Source organism: Chelonoidis abingdonii, chromosome 4 (genome assembly GCF_003597395.2).
Source record: "Chelonoidis abingdonii isolate Lonesome George chromosome 4, CheloAbing_2.0, whole genome shotgun sequence".
Lineage (NCBI taxonomy): Eukaryota > Metazoa > Chordata > Testudines > Testudinidae > Chelonoidis > Chelonoidis abingdonii.
In genome coordinates, this window is record NC_133772.1 from 29762178 (window position 1) to 29788285 (window position 26108).

The 26108-nt window shown below is 46.3% G+C and overlaps 1 protein-coding gene and 1 pseudogene across 1 annotated transcript; both read left to right on the forward strand.

Annotated features, from left to right (window-relative positions):
• Positions 1-1657: 1657 nt before the first annotated feature.
• On the forward strand, positions 1658-2931 carry LOC116817023 (olfactory receptor 10V1-like; annotated as a pseudogene).
• A 10491-nt stretch (positions 2932-13422) lies between these two features.
• LOC116816932 (olfactory receptor 10V1-like) lies at positions 13423-14373 on the forward strand. Its single transcript, XM_032766616.2, has one exon. It carries the CDS (start codon positions 13423-13425, stop codon positions 14371-14373), a length of 951 nt encoding a protein of 316 aa, XP_032622507.2.
• The last annotated feature ends 11735 nt before the right edge of the window (positions 14374-26108 follow it).

The window sequence follows — 26108 nt, forward strand, 5'->3', positions numbered from 1 at the left end:
TTTGCCCACCCACCCCTGGGATGCCAATAGGACCAGACTCCTGTACCCCACTGGCCTGGGTCTGTCAGAAAGTCCATAGGCTTCCTGTTTCTGAGATTCTTAAAGAATTTCTTGGGGTTTGTCTTTGGCTATTTGCTCTTCAAATTCCTTTCCGGTTCCCCTAATTTCCTTCTTATATTTTGTCTACCATAGTGAATGTTCCTTTATATCAGAATATAGGGAATTTCCAGATTTCATCAAAGCCAAGGTCCATCTAGTCTAGAATGCTGACATCAGATGCTTTAGAGGAAGGTATAGGTGCCATGCAGCAGGCAGTTATGGAATAATTTGCCCTTCAGAGAAATTGTGAAAAAGTGGGAATTTTTTGTAATATTTTAAGTATCTCAAGCATGCCTCAGTTTCCTCTGTACTTTGCAACATGACCCACTGGGTGCAAAAGGGTTAAAGCTGCTCTTGGAACAGAGCAAGAGGCAGGAGGTGTTGGTGTCAAGTAGCTGTCTATAGTGGAAGGAATGGGCTGTTAAGGGACTGGCTGAAACCAACCCACATCGGTGGAGAATTCAGAAAGACAATGGGAACCCCAATGGCCAGGACATTCACACCTAGCCACCATCAACCAAGAGGAAGGTGGTTCCCCCTGCCTCTCATCAGGGAAGCACAGTATCCCCACCACCCCTGCCCCAGCTCAAGAACAAAAGGAGCAGGTGTCAGGTGGCTAGAGTGTAACTTTTCTGCCAGTCTGAGTTGGCAGCAACAAGGGCCAGGTTCAGTATCTGGGGTTCCGTTTCAATAACACAATGCAAAACCTGCTCGAGCTGCACTTTGCAGAGACATGGAGCTCTCATCTTGGACTGACGGAGACAGGGAGCCTGAGCCAGATGCAGATCCACAGCAGCTTGGCTGGCTGGGTGCACTGGCCTCTAGTTCTCTGGGCTACCCTAAGGACTTTCCCATGCCATGTGCTAGTGGGCTAATGAACCCTGCTCTGGTTGGAAAAGGCTGCCTGGTGTCACTGCAGACACTGTCTGGGAAGCCCATGGTCCTGGACAGGGTGCATGTCTCTGACCAGGTGTTTGGTTCAGTTGGACTCACTGGGCAAAGCTCATAGCATGAAGCAGGAGGGCTGGAGACCAGAGGCTCCATCTTGGAGGTCCTGAGGCTGCGTGGCCAGCCCTTGAGGAAAAGTGAGCCCCATTGGGGGTCAGACAAATGAAGGGGGTCCTGCAAGGAACTGTTTAGTAGCTGGGGTGTAGCTGTGGATCCATGACAGAAGTTTTATCTTTACATCGAACAATTAATTGCCTTCACTTAGGCTGGATTCAATTTTTAGTTGCTCAGATAGCAGGGTGATGGGGGAAATATAAAAACATGGAAGGCCAGAGGGTAGATAGAGGATTGTTTTGGAGCTTGGGCTCTCTTGTGCCTTGCCATTTAACTGTATTGCTTTCTTCTTTCCTTCCTGCTGTTTTTTTGGTTTGGAGGTAGACAGCCTTTCTGAGACTCTCATCACCCTGCGGCTACTGCAATGGTTTTTTATGGCCACCTTCAGGTCAGAGTCAGAGGAAGCATCACAAGAAAATACTATTAATTGATCCAGTGTTATCCACGCAGCATCAAAACTATAGTTTGGTTTGAAAATCAAGACAGATCAGTCATCATGAGGGTAAGAAGGAAGGAGGGCTCACTGCTGTCTTTCCTACCAGAAATTCCAATGCATTCTGCCAGAGCGTGGCATCCATTACAGTCCTGGATTGATGGGTGCTTAGCATCAGCCTTGAACGTCCGGAGGGAAGATGATTCCTTCAGTCACCTCGGCAACATGTCCTGTTCCCAAAGCTTCTCTTAGGGTTAGAAAGTGTTTCCTGATATTGCATTTGAATGTCCTGATTGCAGTGTGATCCTGTTTCCTCCTGTTCTGCCATTGATGACTGCTGACAGGGTCTGCTCTTCTCTTGTCTTCTCTTGCAGGTCCCATGTCTTGGTTCCAGGGGGGATGAAAACCGAACGGGGCTGATACAATTTCACTTCCATCTTCTCTCGACCCTCCCTGAGATTCATCTGCTGATTTTCCTGGCTTTTCTGCTCATGTACCTGCTCAGCCTCTGTGGGAACACGGCCGTTGCGCTCACTGTCTGCACTGACCGCTCCCTCCACACCCCCATGTACTTCTTTCTGGCCAATCTGGCAGTGCTGGAGATCTGCTACTCCTCTGTCATTGCCCCATTGGCCCTGGTCAACCTTGTGTCGGGGAGAAAGGCTACCATCTCCCTCACTGGCTGTGGCACCCAGATGTTCTTCTTTGTCTTTGTGGGAGGTGCTGATTGCATTCTGCTGGCCGTCATGGCGTATGACCGATATGTGGCTATCTGCCACCCACTGCGCTATACCCTCATTATGAACTGGAAAGTCTGTGCCTATCTCGTAGCTGGCTCACTGATGCTGGGCTTCCTATTATCCCTGCAACTGACCATCTTGATCTTCCGCCTGCCGTTCTGCAGCACCAAGGAAATCGATCACTTCTTCTGTGACATCCCTGCTGTCCTGAGGCTGGCCTGCACCAACACACATGTCCACCAGGCTGCCCTTTTCATTGTAAGTGTCACAGTCCTGACCATCCCCTTCCTGCTGATCTGCCTTTCCTACATCTTCATTGTGGCTGTCATCCTGCAAATCCGCTCTGCAGCTGGCCAGCGCCGCACCTTCTCCACCTGCTCCTCCCACCTGACAGTTGTTCTCCTGCAGTAAGGCTGCTGCAGCTTCATATACCTACAGCCCAGCTCCAGCTACTCCCCGGAGCAAGGCTGGGTGGTGTCTGTAGTCTACACCTTTGTCACCCCTGTACTGAACCCCCTGATCTACAGCATGAGGAACAAGGAGCTAAAAGATGCCCTGAGCAGGGCGCTGGGAAGGAAAATGCTGTCCCAGGGATAGTGACAGCTTTGGGCCATCAATCAGCAAATGACACCCCCTCCAGAGACAGAATGTAGATAATTTAGGGTGACTGGGACAGGGATAGAGCATTATACTTACAGATAACTGGTTCCAGTGGGCCTGTGGATCGAGTGGATGACATGGCACAGAGGAGTGGTATTGTATTGTTGAATAAGTGGTTATCATTGAACAACATTGTCACACCTCTGGCAAGCAGTAGCAGATAGTGGGGGCTCAACGGGTTAGCCTCCTGTTGGTGGAGGGATCAGTGATGTGGTGTCTGGGAATATTCTTCATGTAACTTGCTATTATTTACACTTGGTACACAAGTTCCTGGACAGGGGTGGTCATAAATGGCACATGGTCTAACTGTTTTGTCTGGGATCTCAGCCCCTGGTGCCCAGTATCCAACTATGCCCCAAGAAGGGTCTCTAGTGAGAGAAATTAATGTAGAAAGCAAACTCGTCTTGCTGCTTGCCACAGCTCCCTGCTCTTTTAATGTTTATTGTTCTTTGTTTTCCAGCTTGGTTACACTTGACTTTTGTCTTGTTTGTATCCTTGTAAAATGCCGAATTAGTCTCCATAAAAACGAAAATAATGTTTCTCCTTTGCTGGGGACATCTGCTGTACCTTGAACATCTCCTGTAATATAATAAGGAAGAGAGGTAAGCTAATAGGACTGGCTTCAAAGCCATATACAATGAGGCATCCAGGGAGAGAATTGCTCTGGAGAAATTAAATGACCCAAACTAAGGTTCAGTTTAGTGGCAGCAAAAACTCAGACCATTTGACTCTTTGAGGAACAGGTCCCTGAACTGTATAGCATGGATCTATGATTAGAAATTGTAACATGGTGTGGTGAGGCGATGACTTACCAGCGCGGCGCCTCCTGCTGGTCATCCAGGGAATTAGTTCTCCAGCCCAGAGCACCCTCTTCAGGTCAGTGTCTCACCTGCCTCTTGCCCCCATGTCCCTTCTGGACCCCAGTGCCCTCCTAGATCTGGGTTCTGCCCCCAGCAGTAACACCCAATCTGGGTCTTCCCACCCAGGGGAACCCCCAACCCTCTATCCCCACCTTGCCTCAGTGGCTACACCCAGTCACTATCTAGCCCCTGCTCACTGGGGCAGACTGCAGTTTGTAAGCCGCTTATCATCAGCAAGGGGGATTAGGACCTACTGCCTTTGCCTGCCCTGAGCTGGGCTGTGCCTCTGCAACCGTAGTACCTTTTATAGGCCTTTAACAAGGTCTGCAGCCTGGGGTTTTACTAGGCTGGAGCTCTCCAGCTCTCTCTGCCTTTCCCTAGCACTGCTCCACCCTAGGTACCCTTCTCTGCTCCCAGGCAGCCAGGTCCTTCTCTCTCCTAAAACTAGAGAGAGAGTTTCTTCTGCCTCTGGCCCACAGCCCTCTTATAAGGAGCTGCTGGGCCCTGATTAAGCCAGCCACAACTGTGGTCAGCTACCCAGTCAGCTTCTCCCAGCTGTTCTTAATCCCTTTGCCTATTGCAGCCCTCTGTAGGGCTGCTTTTAACCCCCTTTTTGCGAGAGTGGGGCAGCCGCCTCACTACACATGGATATAGAGCTTTTCAGCTGGTAAGATCTGCACAGAAATTGGAGGACAAGGTAAATCAAGGATATTGGGATGACATATGGATCTTTTCACATCAGTTGCCATTATCAACCTTGGCCAAGATTTTCCAAAGGGATTTCTGGGAGACTTATTTTTTTGTCATCTCTGGCCAGTTCCTCCCAGACTTGACATTTGGCTTTGATTGATCCCTTATGGATGATCTGAGCTGAGGCTGATGATTAAACCCTCCCATTTGTCCTACAGGCCCCTGAAGGGCAGTGTTGAGACATACATAGGTAGATCCTACATGCAACACACGCACACGCACACACACACACGCACACACAAACACACACACACTATTTGTAAAGCAGGTCACTTTGCTGAGCAGCTATCCATTCCCTCCCCTAGTTGGCCTCCCCTTCTGCTTCTGGGCTTTGCCAGTCAGTCAGACATTTTGCAAAAGGAGAAGAGGCACCTGACCCAACCAGCTCTAGAATACTGTAAACAGCACAGAAAAACTATAGAGGACCCAGCGGGAATATTTCCCTTGCAGTTCCTGAAGCTGACCAAAGGAGATAGTGTTACTTCATACTGACAAAACAAACAGACAAATGAAAACAATGGCAGGCCAGAGTCTGGCAGTGAGAAATTAACTTCTTAAAGGAAAGGATTGGTGAACAAAACCCATCCATTACTTCTATTAGAGAGTTGTACTTGAATAACTCCACTGAATCTGAGTGTCAGGGAGTACCCATTCATGATGTTTTCCCTCCTGCAACTGTGGCTATGCCCAGATATGTACACAGCCCTCTGTTCCTGTTAAAAAGAAATGTTTATGTATAGATTTTATTGTTAATAAAACTTATCCTTTGAATATTAACGTTGGTTCTGGATTTATTAACCCAATCCCTATTGCCTAGGAGGTAAGGGTTTTAACCTGCTAAGACTTTAAGCTTTTCTTAGGACAAAGTCCCTAGTTCTCCAACAGTCAGGTGCTTAGGGCTGTGTGCAAAATTGCAAATAAACTTCCTGATTCACTTTGCATGTGTGGTAACTCCCGTGGCATGTGAAAATTGGACATTTGCCCATGCAAATAACTAGGCAGACACTAAAGTATCTCTTTGTGTGTGCAAATTAGGGATGCAATTGCCAATACTTTTCTTTTTGCCTATAGGTACATGGCCATTTGAAAATTAGGCCCAGAATGATGAAGAGAAATAAAACTACAGAAGAACGGAAACCATGAAGGAAGTATCCAAGGTGTTGTGTATTCTGTGCCCACCTCATTATGCTCTGAATCTAAGATTACATTGAGGAGAAAAAAAAAAAGCTGGTTCTGTCACTGATGGTTGTGAAGAAATTTGAAAATGTGAACAGTTCTATGTCTCTGTAGGATTTAGCACAACGGGGGCTTGGTCCATGACTGGCACTCCATTAGTCCCTGTGATGATCATAGAATCATAGGAGATTAGGCTTGGAAGAGACCTCAGGAGGTCATCTAGTCCAACTCCCTGCTCAAAGCAGGACCAACACCAACTAAATCATCCCAGCCAGGGCTTTGTCAAGCTGGGCCTTAAAAACCTCTAAGGATGGAGATTCTACCACCTCCCTAGATCACCCATTCCAGTGCTTCACCACCCTCCTAGTGAAACAGTGTTTTCTAATATCCAACCTAGACCTCCCCTACTGCAACTTGAGACCATTGCTCCTTGATCTGGCATCTGCCACCACTGAGAACAGCCTAGCTCCATTCTCTTTGGAACCCCACTTCAGGTAATTGAAGGCTGCTGTCAAATCCCCCTCACTCTTTTCTTCTGCAGACTAAATAACGCCACTTCTCTCAGCCTCTCCTCGTAAGTCATGTGCCCCAGCCCCCTAATCACTTTTGTTGCCCTTCGTTGGACTCTCTCCAATTTGTCCACATCAGAAGAAAGTAAAGTGGTGTGACATTCCCCAGGGTGCAATCTGAACTGTTGTGTCCCCTTAGCTCTCCAGCCTGGGATGCTTTTTACATTGTTTTGCTGGTGAACAACAAACCCCTCCAGGCTCTGCTCACTCACAGCCACAAGCATGTAAAGTCACTCCCAGATGAATACATGAATGATATGCCCAGCCATCCATGAATTGCATACAGGGCAACACCTGCATATCCCTCAGGGCCAGCCTTTCTCTCCAGAAATGTGTGTCTTATACTGTTCAGGACCTTCCTGGACAGTATAAGCTTATAGATAGTCAATCATTCCAACAGTGGGTAATGAATGTGCACCATGCTTGATGACCTAAGTACAGAATCCCAAGCACTTTAACCAACACATACTGGTTTAGATAAAAACAAGATTATTAACTAAAGAAAGATAGATTGTAAGTGAGTAGAAATATGGATTCATATAAGTCTGGATTGGTTACAAAATAAATAAAAGGATAAACATGCAAACTAATTCCTATAATAGGCTTAAAAGCAAAAGGTTTGTCTAAACATGAGCTGAAATACATTTCACAGGCTATGTCCCTTTCCAGCGTTGCACCCTTTCCCCGCCCTTTGTTCAGTTCTTTAAGTGTCATTGTTGTCATGAGCAGAGAGGTGGAATGAGAAGAGAGGTGGCTAGGGACATTTCCCCCCCCCCACCCTAATGCTTTATGTTGGAAAAATCCTTGCTGGATCATGCAGGGAGGCAATTCCATTGTGTATGTGAGCTCCAACTATCCTTCAGATGAACTGTACATTTCTTGTTTTGGAAACACTCCCCTGCACTGAAGAATGTCTGATTAAGCCAGTAATGTCTCTTTAGCTCTTTGCTGACATGCTAGGGTGTCTCTGTCTCTGGTTTGTGGGCATTACCCAGAACTACAACGTTTCAGTAAAAATCATGTAGTAAAATCTCATAGCTTTACTCACAGTGTTGTTATATATATCTTAACAGGACAATGGTGTTCAGCAAATTATGAATTTTCAAATGATATATGTTTTTGTACTGTTAATAAAGTTAAGGGTTGTGATTTTGAATATTATGTACCCCTTTGGATTGTAGAACAATTGCAGTATAATGCCCATGTGGTTAATGATATAAGATTAGTTAATGCAGGTATGAACATAAGTGTGGTTAGATAACTGTTAATTTACCAGATGCTGCAAGACCATTTACGATATATAAAATGCACGAAGACTAAATTAGCATTGAAGTATAGCACAACAATCAACAAAGTGACAATGGTTTGAAAAAAACATTGCTGAAACTAGATATCACTCTTGGTGGGAAACTTTACTGGGCTGGTCGCCTAGGGTGACTGGAGCTTTTAATATAATGATTCACCCCATTTTGGTGATAACTGGAATCCAATTGGCTTTGCTTTTAGCATGGTGATATTGACAGTGTGGGTAAGAAGAACCATCCAGAAGATACAAATGCCCAACATGCAAGATCGTCTAACACTGTTACTGACCATCCCTGGGAAATGTATCCAAGTAATGTAGCGTGGGTATCTCATGGTAGTGATGACTGCTTTGGTGAAAGAGTTATCAAGGAGGGGAATTGTAGGTCAGGGCCCTAACTCACCCCCATATTAAATTAGCCTTGACCAGCCTTGGATGAAACTCAGGGAGTTCACCAGTAAAATTGAAAAAAAGAATGCTCTGCTACTGATAAAACAATCCCATCCCAGGAATCTCCCTAACAAGAGTTATAACCACCAAGGGTTGTAAAGTAGTTGGAAAGATTTAGGGAGAATACAGAAACCCAACAAATAGTAATAAAATCATAGAATATCACAGTTGGACAGGACCTCAGGAGATCATCTAGCCCAACCCCCTGCTCAAAGCAGAACCAATCCACAACTACTTTTTTTGCCACAGCTCCCTACATTGCTCCCTTAAGGATTGAACTCACAACACTGGGTTTAGTGAGCTACTGCTCAAGCCACTGACTTATCCCTCCCTGCAAGATAAGTTCTGACCAGTGAATTTATGCTGAGCATCTGCACAAACAGAGGTCATAAATAAGTTACAATTTGGGCATGAGAGTTACAAAGGAAAAGACTTGGGCAGGGAGAAGGAAACACAGGTACCAGTGTGTGATTGGCTAAATTTTGTTACCTGGGGATGTTGGACAATGTGGTAGGTTTAGCAGAGTTAAAGGAGCTAGCTAATTTTACCTATATAATGTAAATGAAAAACAATGCTCTTTGGAAATCAACTCTGGACTGCAGTGCAACAACAAGCTACGAGACATCGTTCCCCCTCCATGACCATGACATGTCAGGGTGCCAAGAACCTCCAGACGAGTGCATCCTGACTGGCCATCAGGTGAAATTTGTCTCTATTGAGAGTGGTGAGAATAATAGATTAGCCTGGCATATATATTCCGTGTGTGTTACTAAAAAATAGATGTTCAGAGAAGAGCTACGTAAGGTTTTTTCACTGGGAAAAGGTCCCATGGACCCAAAGAACCCTGAGCCCCAAGGGAAAAGGGGTAAGGTTGGGTACTTAAATTGACAAGGTTTCTCCCTGAGCCCCACGGATAAGGGTAGGTGCCTTATGCCCAGAGGCCTCAGAAGAGAAAAGATGGGGGTGCCTAAATTAACTGGGTCATGCCTTGAGCCCTCAGTAGGGTATAAGAAGGATGCCCTAGATTGTGAGGGTAACATTGCCACAGATTTAAGTCCAGTTTGCCCCGGAGTACACAAGACCTTATCCTCATCTGATGGACAGAAAAATGGTTTTCAGCAAAAGCAAGAGTGTGGGAGAGACTGTGGGGAACAGTTTATAAAAATAATTGTTCTTCTAGATGGGTGGCATGAAAGGGCCCCATAGTAACAGCATTATCCCAGGAATGAAAGGGGGCAATATGACTTTATATCAGAGATAGATGTGAGCCACAAAGCTGAGACCTGAATATCAAACTGTGATCCAGGCATCCCATGTTGGGAACAGACGGGGGAGGGTACAGAGTTATGAGTCCATTCTTAGAGACTTGCCTAGCCCTGACCATATGGGCATGTTTCCCCTGCGATTGCCATCTTCATGCTATTTCATTGAAGGGGACCAGGTGCAGTCCCTTTCAGAAGCTAAGAACTCACTGGCCGTCATGGTTAGTTCAGGATGCATGTATGGGCAACATCTTAAGAGTTAGTAACATGTAGAATACTGTGTTCCAAGGCTGCAGGAGGTAAAACGAACTACCTGGGGTGAGGTGGCTCTCAGACCTAACTCAATCAAGAGTGAGAAGAACTAACATCTTTCAGCTTGGCCGAGCCCAGCCAAGTGTTCACAGTCTAGATAAGATGTGGGCTTGGGCCTGCATAAAGCATAAAAGAGGTCAGGAAGAAGACTTTGAATGGGGGGACCATCAGGGCCAAAGTTAAGTTAATGAAAGATTTTGGTTATGGGAAGAGACAAAGGTCTGGAGCTGTATAAAAGGAGAAAAAAAGGCACAAGATTTTGTCTGTTAAGAAGGCCAGCATGACTGTATCATGAAAAATGGATCCCAGCTCTCTGGCCTGGACAAGTGCTTTACAGGCTGACCATTGGGTGAGAAATACCTTGGCAGACAGGAAAGGAACTTTTTAATAAGTATAGGCTCTACTTTGTGTTCTACATTTTTATTTTGGCTGTAACTGTATGTTTCCAATCCTTATACTTGCTTCTGTCTGAATCCTTATCTTAAGCTTTGTCAAAAAAATATCTGTTTGGTTTTACCACAGACATGACTAAGTGCTGTGTGCTGAGGAGAGTGTTGGCCTGAGGCAACACTAGTGAACTGGGGAGCATGCAGGGCTGGCTCCAGGCACCAGCGCAGGAAACAGGTGCTTGGGGCCGCCAATGGAAAGGGGAGGCACGTCCGGGTCTTCAGCAGCAATTCAGCGGCGGGTTCCTCAGTCCCTCTTGGAGGGAAGGACTGGCAGCCGAATTGCTGTCGAAGAATGAAGCTGCACGATAGAGCAGCTGCCAAAGTGCCATTGATCGCGGCTTTATCTTTTTTTTTTCTCTTCGCCACTTGGGGCGGCAAAAAAGCTGGAGCCGGCCCTGGGATCATGGCTTCCACAGAGGCAGCAACTCTGTGTGCATTGCAGCTGTCTGGAAGCTGAGGGTCTGGGAACTTGAGTGGAATGCATTGGGGTGTACAGATCCTGACTACTTAGCAGAGAAAAAGAGACTATGAAATACCAGCCTGGGATCCCGTATTAGCCATCTTTGTCCCAGACACCTGCCTGCTGATACTTCAGGTGTGCTAGAGGGATAGTGGTTGTAAAACAACCTTCCAAGCAGTTACCTGAGGTTTGATGTCAGGCCAGGATAAAATCAGGTTTTCCTTAGGCAAAAAACAATTGCAGGGTGATGGCCATTAGCAATTATTGGAAAAGCACAAACAGTAAGGTGGGAGGAGGATTTTATGTAGGGAGTAAAGGATGGATTTCCAGCAAAGGGAAGTGTCAGCTGGACATCAGGTAATGTTTCCTGACAGTGATGCCTGTCTGAGTGTGCAATAGTCTCCCATGGGAAAGCATGGACACCCTATTATCTGAGACATTTAAAATTGAATCACAAAACATCCTGGATAATACACTATGAGAAACAATCCTGCACTGTGGGAATGGACAAGGCAATGGTTTGGGGGGAAGGAAAGTCCAGAGGAGGTGCAAGGATCATACCATGAGGGGGTGGGGAGGACAATGTGTATGTGTTTATGCACATGCGCGCATGTGTGTGTCTCTGAGGGATTTGGGAGGGTGGTTTGGGGGTGATCTGGGACCATTAGGAGACTCTGTGATTTGAAACTCCATTGGGATCTGTAGCGCTTGGCCCAGGGGCAGTGGCTGAATCCAGATTCTGCACAGTTCAATCTGCACGGTCCACATGACCCAAACCCCCATATGTCATAGGTCTGATGGGTATTTAGCTTCTTCAGTCCCTGGCTGGTGCTGATGAGCTGGAGGGATGGCCCTGTGTAGTCCCTTCACCAGTGCGGTGCCAACCTGTCTGCCTCATCCCATGGCCTTCAGGCTCTTCCACCCACCCCCATGGGTGTCCCGGGTCTGATGTCATTTTCCCCAGGTATGGTTTGGGTGAAAACAGAACCAGGATTTCAACTGAGCCCCATCATGCTCTCTGACTGAGGTGAGAGGCAAGGGGAGGTCTCAGCACCAGCCCCGATCTCGAGGGTCCGTGTAAGGCATGTAAGGCTCCCAGCTTGAGCTCTTCAGCACTGGTACTGAAGAAAGGAAAAGCAGCTGCTGACTTTCCTTCTGAAATGAGGTGAGACCCCTGCAACTACCCTCTATGTTTAATTTGGCGGCCAGGACTCCTGGGTTCAATTCCTAATGCAGGGGCTGACTTTTGTGTGACCTGGGGAAAGTCCCCTCCCTTCTCTGTGCTCTCATCTTCCCCAGGTATAAAATGAAACTCACCCTATTTCCACTCATCTCTCCCATAAAGGAGTGCTGAGATCATAGGGTACCAAGTGCTGGACAAATGCAAAGTTATATCCAGTATCTGCTCTCCCCACAGATATATCCTGTGAAGTGGCTCCTAGCCCTTTGACAACAAACAGCAATGAGCAGCAAAGCAGGGTCTGCAAACAGCTGTAGGGGCAGAGCTGAGCGCAAGGCAGGTGTTGGCTGGGGAACAGGGAATGGGCACTCTGGTCTGGGAGACCTGCTTTCCTCTGATAATGCAGCAGCCATGTGTAATAAGAGAGCGAGCAAGATGAAGAGACTTTGTGGGGGCAGGGGGAGAAGGGTAGATGGACAAATTACAGGAGTGAAGAAAAAAGAAAATAGTCAGTGATAGAATACAAGATGCTTAAAAGAGGTGAGAAATTATTTTCCAGACATGGAGAGCTTCCCCTCTGATAGTCATTTCTCTGATACCAGCGCAGAAACTGATAAAAATCTTTGAGTTTCTGAGGACCTTACTAAGCACAGAATTCATCTTTTGCTTTTGGGTTGTTCATATAGTTGGGGATTGGTCCTGTTTTGAACAGGGGTTTGGACGAGATGACCTTCTGAGGTCCCTTCCAACCCTGATATTCTATGACTCTATGATTCTCTGCAGGAATCCGCTTAACTGCCATAACCTCTTGGCTTTCAGAAACAGGGCTGCCAGTGAAGGGTTCTTTAATTCACTAACAGATTCAATGATTCCTGAGGTGTGTAGTTGCTTTTCCTCTGTTAGTGCTGAAAAATACTCTTGTCTCCTTTTCAGCCTGCAGCCAAGGATGCCTTGGCACCATCTCCTATAGGAAGCACCATCCACACCTGTAGTCTGTGCCTTCCTTTTCATTGTTCCAATGCAGCTGGGTTGCATGGTAATCCCTCTGCAAACCTGCCATCTCTTGTCTTGCTAAAACCTCCCCTCAGAACTCACCCTGGTTGGCTTGCCTTTAACGAGGGAGCGGGAGAAAAAATATGGGGGGAAGAAGAGACTGGCAACACTAAGTTAACAGAATCATCAAACTGTGTCACTTTGTTGTTGTCACCCTCACCATTTCCCTCTCCTTTCCGCCCCCTTCCTTGTCAGTTTATGAGCTCATTTATTGTGTCACGTGGACATTAAGAGGTGCACTCCTTGGGGTAGGAATGGGTCTTTCCTTGCATTTTAAGGGACTCAGAAATTATACCTAATAGAAAAATGCACTGTAGGGAAACCATGAGTAGGTCTCCTTACATCAGTGCATGTCTGATTTCAGAACTAGCCCTGGAAGATGGATGCCCAGTTTTACACGTGTATGTTGACAGTGAGGGTGGTTGCTAACCAGCCCCGGACACTTCTTAGAGTTGGAAAGTTCTTTTTGAGACTGAACATGAATGTTACACAGCAGTTTAAACCATCTTCTCTTGCTCTGCCCTAGAGAACAGGTTATAGTGACTGCTTCTCTCCCCTCTTTTCTTTTGGCAGGTCTATGGGGGAAGAAAACCAGATAGGGCTGATGCAATTCCACTTCCATCCCCTCTCGACACTCCCTGAGATGCAGCGGCTGATTTTCCTTGCCTTCCTGTTGATGTACATGGCCAGTCTCTGTGGAAACGCTACCATCGCAGTCATTATCCACACAGACCGCTCCCTCCACACCCCCATGTACTTTTTCCGGGCCAACTTGGCAGCTCTGGAGATCTGCTATTCTTCCTGCATTGCCCCCCTTACTCTGGCGAACCTTGTGTCAGGAAGCAAGGTCACCATCTCCCTTGCGGGCTGCGGCACCCAGATGTTCTTCTTCATCTTCCTGGGAGGTTCTAAGTGTGTCCTCCTCGCCGTCATGGCATACGATCGATACATGGCGATCTGCCAACCACTGCGCTACACCCTCGTTATGAGCTGGACAGTCTGTGTGTGCCTTGTCGCTGGGTCACTGGTGCTGGAGTTCTTTGCTCTGCAATTTACTGTTCTGCTGTTCCACCTGCCATTCTGTGGCACTAATGAAATCAAACACTTCTATTGTGATGTGCTGCCCGTCTTGCAGCTGGCGTGTGGCAACACGAAGAACCTTGAGGCCATCATTTTTGCTGCCACTATCATAACCCTGGCCACCCCCTTCCTGCTGATTTGCATCTCTTATGTCTTTATTGTGGCCACCATCCTGCAGATCCACTCTGCAGCTGGCCAGAGCCACGCCTTCTCCACCTGCTCCTCTCACCTGACAGTTGTCCTTCTGCAATTTGGCTGCTGCATCTTCATTTACTCCCACACTGGCTCCAGCTACTCCCCAGAGCAAGGCCAGGTGGTGTCTGTGGTCTACACCTTTGTGACCCCTGTACTGAACCCCCTGATCTACAGCATGAGGAACAAGGAGTTGAAGGATGCTCTGAGCAGAGTGCTGAGAAGGAAAGTGCTGCGCCAAGAAAGTGATACCTTTGGGCCCTCAATCAGAGAAACAGTGTAGAACTGGATGGCTCAAGTGGCTTGGGAATGGTCCATACAAGACTTCAGCTCTAGAGAACCAGTTTTGCTCTGGACCCAGGTTGTGGTGGTACAAGAAGTCCACGGTGTTGGAAAGTGAGATTATGATGGAGCCATGAAACTTCATGTCAGTTGTATGCTAATACCAAGGAAATCTTAAAAATCCTGATTAGACATTTTCAGGCTAGCGGAAAAAGGGTAGTTTTGTCAGTATTAAGTATCTAACAAGTCCTACTCAGCACGCATACAGGCTGATTTTGCTGCTGCTCATAACTCAGACACATCTAAACAGAATTTTGTGAAGAAAGCAAAACACAAATATCTGCCTGCCAAATTTCAAGATTCTAGTCAAAAGCCCTAAGCTACTAGAAATATTAAAAAAACTGTAGGGAAAAATTAATACTGACAAAACTACCCTTTTTCCGCTAGCCTGAAAATGTCTAATCAGGATTTTTAAGATTTCCTTGGTATTAGCATACAACTGACATGAAGTTTCATGGCTCCATCATAATCTCACTTTCCAACACCGTGGACTTCTTGTACCACCACAACCTGGGTCCAGAGCAAAACTGGTTCTCTAGAGCTGAAGTCTTGTATGGACCATTCCCAAGCCACTTGAGCCATCCAGTTCTACACTGTTTCTCTGATTGAGGGCCCAAAGGTGTTACTTTCGATTGGTATTTGGGATGTATGCTGCTTATAACATTATGGTTTCAGTTTATAGGAGCTGTAGGAAAAACAGTAGGAACAGAGATGATTAAACTAAGCCACTTCTCTTGCAAACACTTGAGAGTTATTTTTAAAGAGAATTTGTCATAATGGAAGGCCTGTGCGTACGGGAAATCCAAAGACTATAGTTAACTTAAACAGACAAGAACTCTCTGTCAAGTTGTGGACATCAGACTATAGATGCAGGTCTCCTTTGGGGGCATGAAGAATTCTCGACCTGTCTGGGAACTCAGGTGTTGGAAGCCTTTTGTATAGACGACATGCATGGACACTGTTTGCTGTTTGAAATCCAGTTTTTAAAAACTGCTTTGTTCCTACCTAACAATAAAAATACTTTGGTTGTAGAAGGATTGTTTGGTGTAGTGGTGCAAATGAATCAGTGAGTCTGCAGATCCCTATGCCCAGTTGGACAATTACAGGTTGGATACACTGAAGGAGTTATGACTGGAGGAGGAAGCCAGCACTTCTTCCAAAAGGATGCTATGTTTGTGAGAAGAGGGGGTCTAGGTGGATACAAGGGGTTAAAGGAAAAGGCCTGGACAAGAGTAACAAACATGTCAATTAATAACCAACCCTGCAACAATTATCAGATGCTCCCTCCTCTGGATATAGGACCCACTCTCCTATAATCAAGAGTAAGCAGAGCACCCAAAAGAAAAGTGGGTGCAGCCATCAGGTATCTCAGCAAGTCTTAGGAGGTTGATATGGATCCTGTCCCTTGTGCTGGCTCTTTACTATTGACATGCTGAAATAAATGTGTGGTTCACATTCAGATAAAGGACAGGCTTGATCATTACTTGTTGGTATGGTGGCACTGACATCCTTTCAGCTCTGTGTGAGCCTTTGCCTGTCTGGGTATGGGATTTAACTAAGTCCCTAATAGCAGGTCTTTCTGCACCTTGGAGGCTTTTCTTACTAACTAGCATGGTGCAACCAGTGCTCACTGTGTGGTGCCATCGGCCCCTTTGGGGTGAAGCGGGTCCGTGTGTTGCTTGAACTCTGCTTCACTTTCATCTTCTAGTGCAGGGGAGGCTGAACTCATGAGGCCATAGAGTGTCTTTTCCCTCTGTGTCAGGGAGTCTCAAAGCTCCTTTCCTTGTCTCCTCATTGTCCTGACCTCAGTCTCAATCTCCAAACCAATCTCCCTGGTGACCCCAGTACTCTGGAGGGGTACAGCTTTCCCCTCTCACCTCCACTATTAAAGCTGGGCTGGGCTGGAGGAGCGCCGGCTTAGAGTGAGTTCCCTTCAGCAGTTGGTTGCTCTGGAGTCCCTTCAAACTCAGTGTAACTGTGACCTATTCCTGTTCCCAGACATGGTCACACACTAGACTGACACTTCCCCTACTCACAATGCCTTCCCAGGAAAACACAGCCTCTCCTTCATCCCTTCCATGCTGCCTCCTTCCCTTTACTCAGCCCCTTCCTCCTCACACAGCCCCCTCCCCTCCATGCTGGGAGTCATTATGACCTCACTCAGCCCCTCATCCTTCTCAGACAGCTAGAGAAGATCCACTGAGCACTCTCTGTTCTATTCCAATCCATAGGTCTGTCATAAACAGATAAGAAAAGTTAATAGAACAGAAGTACTTTATATCTCTTTTGACGGTAAAGGGTTAATAAGTTCAGTAAGCCTGGCTGTCACCTGACCAGAGGACCAATCAGGAGACAGGATACTTTCAAATCTTGAGGGAGGGAAGTTTCTGTGTGTGCTGTTAGTTTTTGGTTGTTGTTCACTCTGGGGGCTCAGAGGGACCAGACATGCAACCAGGTTTCTCTCCAATCTTCCTGATACAGGCTCTTATAGATTCCAAATAGTAAGTACTAGGTAAATGGCGAGTTAGGCTTATGTTTGTTTTCTTTATTTGCAAATGTGCATTTGGCTGAAAGGAGTTCAAATTTGTATTTTGCTAAAAGAATTTTAATTTGTACTTGAATACTTAGGCTGGGAGGGTATTCTCAGTGCCTATAGCTAAAAAACCCTGTACCTATTCCATTTTAAATTTACAAAGATAATTTTTACTGTTTTTTCTCTCTTTAATTAAAAGTTTCTTGTTTAAGAACCTGATTGTTTTTTTTTTATTCTGGTGAGACCCCAGGGGACTGGGTCTGGATTCACCAGGGAATTGGTGAGGAGAAAGGAGGGAAGGGGGAGAGAGAGGCTGATTTCTCTCTGTCAGGATTACTTTCTCTCTCAGGAAGAGTCTGGGAGGGGGTAAGAGAAGGAGGGTGGAAGGTAAATTTTCCTCTCTGTCTTTAGATTCAAGGAGTTTAAATCACAGTGATCTTCCAGGGTAACCCAGGGAGGGAAAGCCTGGGAGAGGGATCGGTGGGGGAAAGGGTTTACTTTCCTTGTGTTGAGATCCAGAGAGTCTGGGTCTTGGGGGTCCCCGGGCAAGGTTTTGGGGGGGACCAAAGTGTACCAGGCACTGTAATTCCTGGTTGGTGGCAGCGCTACAGGTTCTAAGCTGGTAATTGAGCTTAGAGGAATTCATGCTGGTACCCCATCTCTTGGACGCTAAGGTTCAGAGTGGGGAATTATACCATGACAAGGTCTCATCCCCCGACGCTTACGCTGTGCCTCTCACCATTGCCTTGTGCTCCTCCTACCTAGTGCTGCTCTTGGACTCACATGTTTAGCGTAGGAAAATGGAAGACCCTGCGTTGGTTGACAGGACAACATGGGGGAGGCAGGAAAACCCTGAGGCAGCTTGTGTGGGGAAAGGGGAAAGTGTTAAGGGAGGATGCAGGGAGGGAAGGCTCTGAAGCAGTAGGATGGGATACGTATCTCACACAGACTCTGTAAGGGTTAATGTGGGCCTGAGGGGTCAGTTAGGGTACCTGGCTGCATCTGGAGTGCAAGCCAGTCTTAACTGAACAAGAGACTCAGCTGGGCCAGAGTAGGCTGGATTATAAACCAGGAAGTTTGCAGCAGAATGGAGCTGCAGGGAGAGAATCTGCAGTCACTTCCTTGGAGCAAAGAGAAGGGGAGGTGAAAAGGCAGGAGGAGAATAGCCCCAGGGTTGTAGGCCTAAAAGAAGGGTCAACTTCACAACTTGAGAAGAATTGTGGGGAAAGGGAGCCTGAAAGGGTTCAGTGGGAAGAAGCCCAGGGAAACAGCAGCAAGGCTATACAGACTGGGGCTGCTTGTCATAGGGTCCCTGGGCTGGAACCCAGTGTAGAGGGTGGGCCTGGGTTCTCCTACCAGCCCTTGGGAAGGGGCCCAGGAGTGTTGGAGATACCAACTGGGGACAGCTGGTCCGGAGACACTTTGTGACCTCGGAAGGGAAGTGACTTGGCCATAGGGCAGAGTCACGATGAAGGAGCACCCAGACTCTTGAAGAGAGATAGACAGGGCTCGGCATCTTGAACAGCTGACGGAAGAAGGCACCCTACCTGTAAAGAGCTGATCCCCAGAGCAGCCAGGTAGAAGCATCCATTGCGGTGAATGAACCCCTTCACAGGCAATTATAGGGTGGGGCATGAAGGAGCCAGGGGAGACCCTGAGGGCATTAGGTGGTGATTCATGTGTTATGAGGGACACTGAGGGGATTACACTGGTGACTGTGCGAACAGTTAAAAGCAGGAGCTGCTGCATCTGGAACTTTCATTTAGGTAGCATGGGTAACAACCGCAGTGTAGACACAGTGGCCTGGGCTTCAGAACAGGCTAGCAACATGTATATATACTCAGGGTTCCTGGTGTGCTTGTACTCAGGTTGTTAGCCCATGTGGAAGACTGTGCCACCATGTCTACACTGCCATTGTTATCCATGCTTGCTAGATTAACGCTACCATAGGTATATCCACCTATGCTACCATCCCATTTTCACTTGCAGTGTAGATATAACCTAAAGAGCAAATGCTCTGTAGCTGGGGGCTGTATCCATTCCTATCTTGGGGGGATTGGCATAGAGGGGGAGCTGTCATACCCGGTCACCAGCGGGATCCCAGTTTACTGTAACCAACCGGCAGCCCTGAGACTGGATCCTTCTCCTTGTTCTCAAACAGGAACGATAGCGAAGGTGTAGCAGACTCACTCCTGGGGCTGGGGCTCCTGGGATTGGTAACAGCTGGTCTCCCATGTTAATATTAGATAATATTCTTCTTCATTCCTTTTCTGGTTTTGTCTTAGACCCAGTGGCTCAGCTGGGGTGGTGCTAATCTACAGGATGCCGGGGACAATTTTTGGTTTTCCCTTCCTGTCATTGTTTCTCTATCTTCCTCAGTGATTTATTTCCCCCATTCACACTCTCTCTGGTTTTTTAAAATAATCAAATAGTACATTACAAAAGCCACAGAAACTGTTACACAGGATAATGAAAGATGGGTGAGTGATATTTGCCTGCTTCCTAGGACAGGAATACTAAGGACTGTGAAGTACTCAAACATTATTGCTACACACTGGAAAGGGTGAGATTTGAGCTCATAGTCTGCAACCAAGTCATGCTCTGTGCCAAAGGGTATTCTGAAAGGGAAAGATCAAGCTCTCTCATTAGCAGTGTACTACAATGAGTGAGGCACAACAGCCTTTTCAATTTAGGGACTGTCCCACAAAAATCAGGACAGATGACAGCCACATCTGAAGGTTTTCTTACAGACAGTAGCACCAAGGGAAAGACTACCACATCATCAACCTGCAGCAACCTGGCGCAACATCAGATCTGAATGAGACGGCCTTCCAGGAGGCTACTTGATATTTAAACAAGGATCCAGGGAGGAAGGCGATTGGAGAATTGAAAACATTCATATTAAGGGTCAGTAGGGTGGCCACCAAAAAATGAGGTGTTTCATTCCTTCATAACAAGTACACCAAATTGTTGTGCCTGGTCAGCCATGTTTCCTGTTATCAGAGTGACAGAGAGAGGTGGATGCACTGTTGTAGTTGTGTTGGTCCCAGGATATGAGACAAGCTGGGTGAGGTAATATCTTCAGGTGACCTGAAGCTGAGCTCTGTGTTGCTTGAAAGCTTGTCTCTTTCACCACCAGAAGTTGGTCCAATAAAAGATATTACCTCACCCACCTTGTGACCCCAGAGAGAGATGGAGTTTAACAAAGCAGGAGTGAAGATGTGGGGAAGGTTTATAAAAATCGCTGTAGCTCTAGCTGGAAGAGGTGAAAGAGCTCCATAGCAGCCAAGTCTCAGGGGTGAGGTAGGGAAGTGTGACTTTGTGGCTCATGTCTACCTCCATATGATTTGGCTTTGGGTCTTAAAGCCTCTGCCATTAAGCGGGTTGGCAGTGAGACAAAAAACAAGAGAAGGTGGGTTTTTTTGCTGGGGGCCACAAGTGAAAATAATTTGGCTCTGCACCCACAGCAAGGATGATACAGCAAGGTTATACAAATATAGGTAGGGGGCATCTGTGAACATATCTGAATCATTCCATAGATTCTGAGTTCTGAGCCCTTTCCCATCAAGTTTGCTGGGGAGGGATGTATGTGGCGTTCTGGTTGTGGCCAGTTACATTTTAGTAGATCATCCTTGAAAACTGTCCCAACTCAACGGGACTTATAGAACCAATTGTCTCTCCATTGGGGACAATCTGATATAAGTTTAACTTTGTTGTGAAAGTTAGTCATAGTGTAAGGATAGATGGGACTGCTAGATCATCCAGTCTGCCCTTCTATATATTACAGGCCATCAATGTCACCTCGTCACCCCTACACTAAATTCAACAACCAAAATGAGACCAAAGCATTACAGCCCCACAGGAGACTAGACTGTTACATGCCACAGGCAGAGACTAGGAGGGATGCGGGTGCATCAGTGTCCGAGGCCCCTGCAATGGCAAGGAAATGATTAAGTGAGATAGACCCAGATAATCCTGGCAAGTGACACATAGCTGCAGAGGAAGGCAAAACTGGTCCCAAGGTCACTGCCAATCTGACCTGGGAGAAAATTCCTTGCTGACCCCACATCTGATGATCAGCTAGATCCTGAGCATATGAGTAAGAACCAGCCAACTGGGCACCTAAGAGAGAGGCTGGTCAGTGCTACCTCAGAGCCCTGTCCCACATTGTCCACCTCCAGCCATGGCCATATGAGTTCCCCTCTGGGAAGCTTGAATGGTCATGTCTTAAAGTGTCACTTGTAGCCATTTGGGAATTATGTTAATTTGGTGTATGTTTTCTGATCCCCCCTAAGAACCCTGATTATTTTAACAAGGCCCCAAGGTTGCCACTCATCAGACTGGGGAATCGGCTGATTGTAGAAGTTCAGATTTCCTAGCAAAGCTCCTGGCCTGCAAGTTCCAGAAGTTTTATCACCATTTTCTGTTTGTGTTTCAGGAGGATTATGGAATAACAGACATCCTGTGACAGAATCATAGAATATCAGGGTTGGAAGGGACCTCAGGAGATCATCTAGTCCAACCCCCTGCTCGAAGCATGACAAATCCCTAGACAAGTTTCTTTTTTTAACCCCTGTTCCCTAAATGGCCCCCTCAAAGATTGAACTCACAACCTTGGGTTTAGCAGGCCAATGCTCAAACCAATCTCCTGCTGAGGCTGCAATATATGATCAGCACATGGTGATGCTTCTGGGGACACTGGGATCTTAGCAGAATGAAGCTTTTGAAACCCTGGTCAGTCAACCCATTATGACTGGGGGTGAATTAGACACTTGTCTACCAGCCCTTCTGTGCTATTCTAATGATAGCAGCTGTACAGATGGATCTGATGCCTCACTAAATCAAACTGAGGACTTTTGTCTGCCTAAAGAACAACCATTGGGGACAGGGACATGATGACCATTCACAAGCACTGGAAAGGTGTAAATGCCATGGAGGAAGCAGAATTGCTGGAATGAGATGGGAGAGAGTGAAAGAAAAAGTTCAGCTTCCCACATGATGTTAATTGAATTAATATATATAGAGATAAATAGATTATATATTAAAAGAATGTTATTATGGTTGCAAAGTTATGTACTCAAAAGTTAGGAATGACTAGAATTAAGAATTGCCTGTCCAGCTTCATCTCCTCCCTTTATGCGTATGCCCAGAATTTTCAGAAGGGCTCAGCATTCGCAGCTGGCTCCCTATTTTCAAAATAGCTCATCACATCTTTCTAATCTATCTATCTAAAATAAAAGTTTAGAATCTGGAGCAAGGATGGAAGCAATTTTCAATTTATTTCCCAGCACAACCCCATTTTAATGAATTGTTTCCTTCTTTGGATTCCATATCCCAAGTCCCATCCCCATGAAAGTTCAGAATGGGTGTGAGATCTGAAGTTTTGGTTCTTGAACAGATCTACTCTGAATTGTTCCAGTTCCTCTTACAGAAATTGGGATACCTTCTAGGTCTTTCCAATGGATTTAGTTGGATGTCAATTCAAACTTTGTCTTTTCTGAAACTTCTCATTTCCTCTCCCTCACCTGTAATTTCCTAAACTCTCACTTGAAAGCACCTGAGAATATTGTTAATTTACGTGTGTGTGTCATGTCCCAAAAGACTAAAAGAGTCCTGTCTAGTTTAACAAGGCCCCAAAGGTTACCAATTATCAGACAAGGTAATTGCCCAACAAAAAAAATCAGTCCCCTAATAAATCCCTAGGCCTGCAAACTTTTATCACCAGTTTCTGTTTGTGTTTCAGCAAGAGAAAATAATTACTGAGAGAGGAGGAAGTCCAATAGAGGTGCTGGGCAATAATGCACTAGAGAGAAGCACACAGATGTTGTGAGGGACATTGGGATCTTAGCAGAGATGAAGCATTTGAAACACATGTGAACCAGTCCATTATGACACCTGTGACCATCTGCCAGCTCTTCATTGCTATTGAAGTAATAGCAGCTGCATAACTGTCTTTCAGAGTGGTTTTGACACTTCACTAAACCAAACAGAGAATTTTGTCAAAATGTTAAAACAAATCAAAGTTTGGGGTGTGATCTGGAAAGGGGAAGTATCCCAGTGCAGTATCTGATCAACTACACACCCCAGGCCTATTAAAAACAAAACAAAATGAGAAAGAACATGAAGGGGAAAAGTAGTTCAGATGTTTATGTAGGGCCTACAATGATCTTTGCCATGCTGCTGTCCCCAAAGAACAAGGGAAGTCAGATGCTAAGAGAAGTAGAACAGCATGACTTCAGGCAGTGAGAGTACTGGGAGGATGGGAGAAAGGAAGTCTTTGAATGGACTTGAAAGGCAGTGTGCGGGTGGGGATGTCAGTCCCTGAGAAGGTTAGGAGGGCAGGGTGTGTGGGGGGGAGGGAGGTCAGAAACTGAGGGGATTAGGAGGGCAGTGTGTGTGGGAGGGAAGGAGGTCAGAATTGGAGGAGATTAGGAGGGCTGTGTGTGTGTGAGGTCAGTGTGATGCGTTGCCACCTGATTTACTAGGATACCATTGAGCCCACTTGTTCTGCCAGCCTGGGCCCCCTTTACCCTGTCTTGCTGAGCCAAGATCTTAAGCCTCCTCTAGCACACACACAGCGAGGGCCACACTCAACTGCAGAAAGACACAGACACTGAGATCAGCTCTTGGAAGACTCAGCTGAAGGGACTTACCCCAGCACTCAGGTACCCATCTCCCTTGGAGTGCAGACCCAAAGGTATATTGTCTTGCACTGTGTAGAAAGATCTGGCTATCATAAACTCATAACAATTCGCCCTCTCCCTCTATATGAAGAGAGGTATGCATAGCCTCTTGCCCCTGCCTGCCCCCAATTATGAATTGCACAAACTGGGTTATGTTATAAACAAGAAATAAGTTTAATAACTACAAAAGACAGATTTTAAGTGATTATAAGGGGTAGCAAGCAGAACAAAGCAGATTACCAAGCAAATAAAACAAAACACATACTTAATATCTTAAAGAGACTGGTTTCAAGAAATAATTTCTCACCCTAAATGTTGTTTTAGGCAAGTTGCTGAGTTTCTGTATCTTACAGTTCCCATTATTTCTTCTTACTGACTAGACCCTTGTCTCAGTCTGGACTCACCATTGCCTTTCCCCTCAAGTCAGTTCCTTTTTCTGTTCAGGTACTTTCAGCAGCGTTTCTTCTTGGGAAGGCAATGGAGGAGAGTCCAGATTAACCTCCTCCCCAGCCTTAAAAGGATTTACCTAAGGCGGGAAACCTTTGTTTGATTCCCATCCCCCTACAGAGGAAAAGTACCAGCAACATCCAATGTGGTATTTTGTATCAGGTGATCTTATCACCTGACCTTGCAGTGTCAAAGCAACTATGAAACCAGGTTTATAATGTCCACATGAAGAAACTCCAGGCAGATGGGAGATCCACATCTTCGAAGACTCATTGTCTTTTTCTAATGGCCCATTAAGGCTGATTTCTTACTGTCTGGTAGGTGGTGCCCAAGTATACACACAGATGTAATTGTTACATAGAAATATTGAATAACTTTAGATACAGAAATGATACATGCATTCAAATTGGATAATCCCTTTCAGTAAATTATTACCTTTCCAATGATACCTTACATGAGCCATCTTGCATAAAATTATCTTAGTTATGCCATATTCATATAATAACCATATTTCTATGAAGAATATGGGGTATAATATCACAGTCATACCTTGAGGGGGTTAGGAGGACAGTGTGGGTGGGTGGGGGAGGTCAGTCCTTGAGGGGGTTAGGAGGGCAGTGTGGGGGTGGGATGTCAGTCCCTGAAGGGTTTAGGAGGGTAGGATGAGGGGGAAGAGTTAAAGCTCTTTATAACCAACTGCCAGGGGAAGCTGCAAGGCCAGGCCCAGGGCCAGCCCAGGTGCTGGTACTCTGCAGAGATTAGTGCTCGTGGCCTGCTGTATGAATCAAACCCTGAAGGGTATGCAGAGCCCTGACAGGTATTAACCCAATTCTCTCCCTGCCCAGCATTGCTGAGCTGCCAAGCAGGGGTGGCTCTAGGTATTTTGCCACCCCAAGCACGGCAGGCACAAGCTGCCTTCGTGGCTGTCTGCGAGGAGGTCCCTGGTCCCCGGATTCGGCGGTGCCTGCCGGAGGTCGCAGAAGCTATGGACCGAGCGACCTCCACAGCATGCTTGCCCGAAGGCATCCTGCCCTGCTGCTTTGGCGGCAACCGGCAGACCCCCCTGTGGCTTGCCGCCCAAGCACTCTTTTGGGAGTGCTGGTGCCTGGACCACCCTTGGCTTTGCCAAGAGGCACAGGTGCCCTTCCCAAGTGAGCAAAGCTGCCTGCCCTCCAGCCTTCTTCATCTTTTTTCCCCCCATGTGGGCCATGGAGTTTTAACACCATTACAACTGAAAGAAAGCTTAGTCTGCACTCTGACCATTTAGGCCCCTTTCTGCTGCCTGAGGTGAAGAGATACTGGGGTGATTTCATCATCACCACCTCAGTCTCTAATGAACACTTGAAACTGTTGCAGGAGAGCAACGGTGTTGGGTTCGTTGCCCGGTGTGCGTATCCCAAATAACCACCGGAGTGGAGAAGCTAGTATTACTTATTGAGCTCAATAAGGTGGCATGAGATGCAACCCGAAACATTGTCACGAATTAACTATCCGTGCCATTCTTATCATACTTCTACTTTGTTACAGGGCAATGTTCACTGAGAGTGCGTTTATATTCATCCATTTTAACATTTCTTGAGATTTAACGCTTCAGTAGTCACAGTCCGCGAATCATGTCTTAAATGTATAGTTCCAATACCCCATCGTTTTGTTTTGTAGAATGTAATGTTATGATCTAAATTTGAGCAACTATTATCCAGATTCACAACAACACTTTAAATTGAATCTTTCTATTGGATCTGCATTACCTCCTGGCACTTGTAGTTGAGGATCCATTGATTCCCCACTGTTGGCACAAGGTTCTTTGCATGGCCAGTACTATTAATCATGATCGCCACCACAGAGCTTGGTCAGAGGGAAGCCAAATAGCCCCTTATGGGAGGATGTATTATCTCCAAGTGAGACTAGACCCCACATAAACGGAGAATAAGACAATAAACACAAAGGAAACTGAAACTTACAGGAAACTTCCACAATAAGACTATTAGATATTCTGATGACAAGAACCAGATT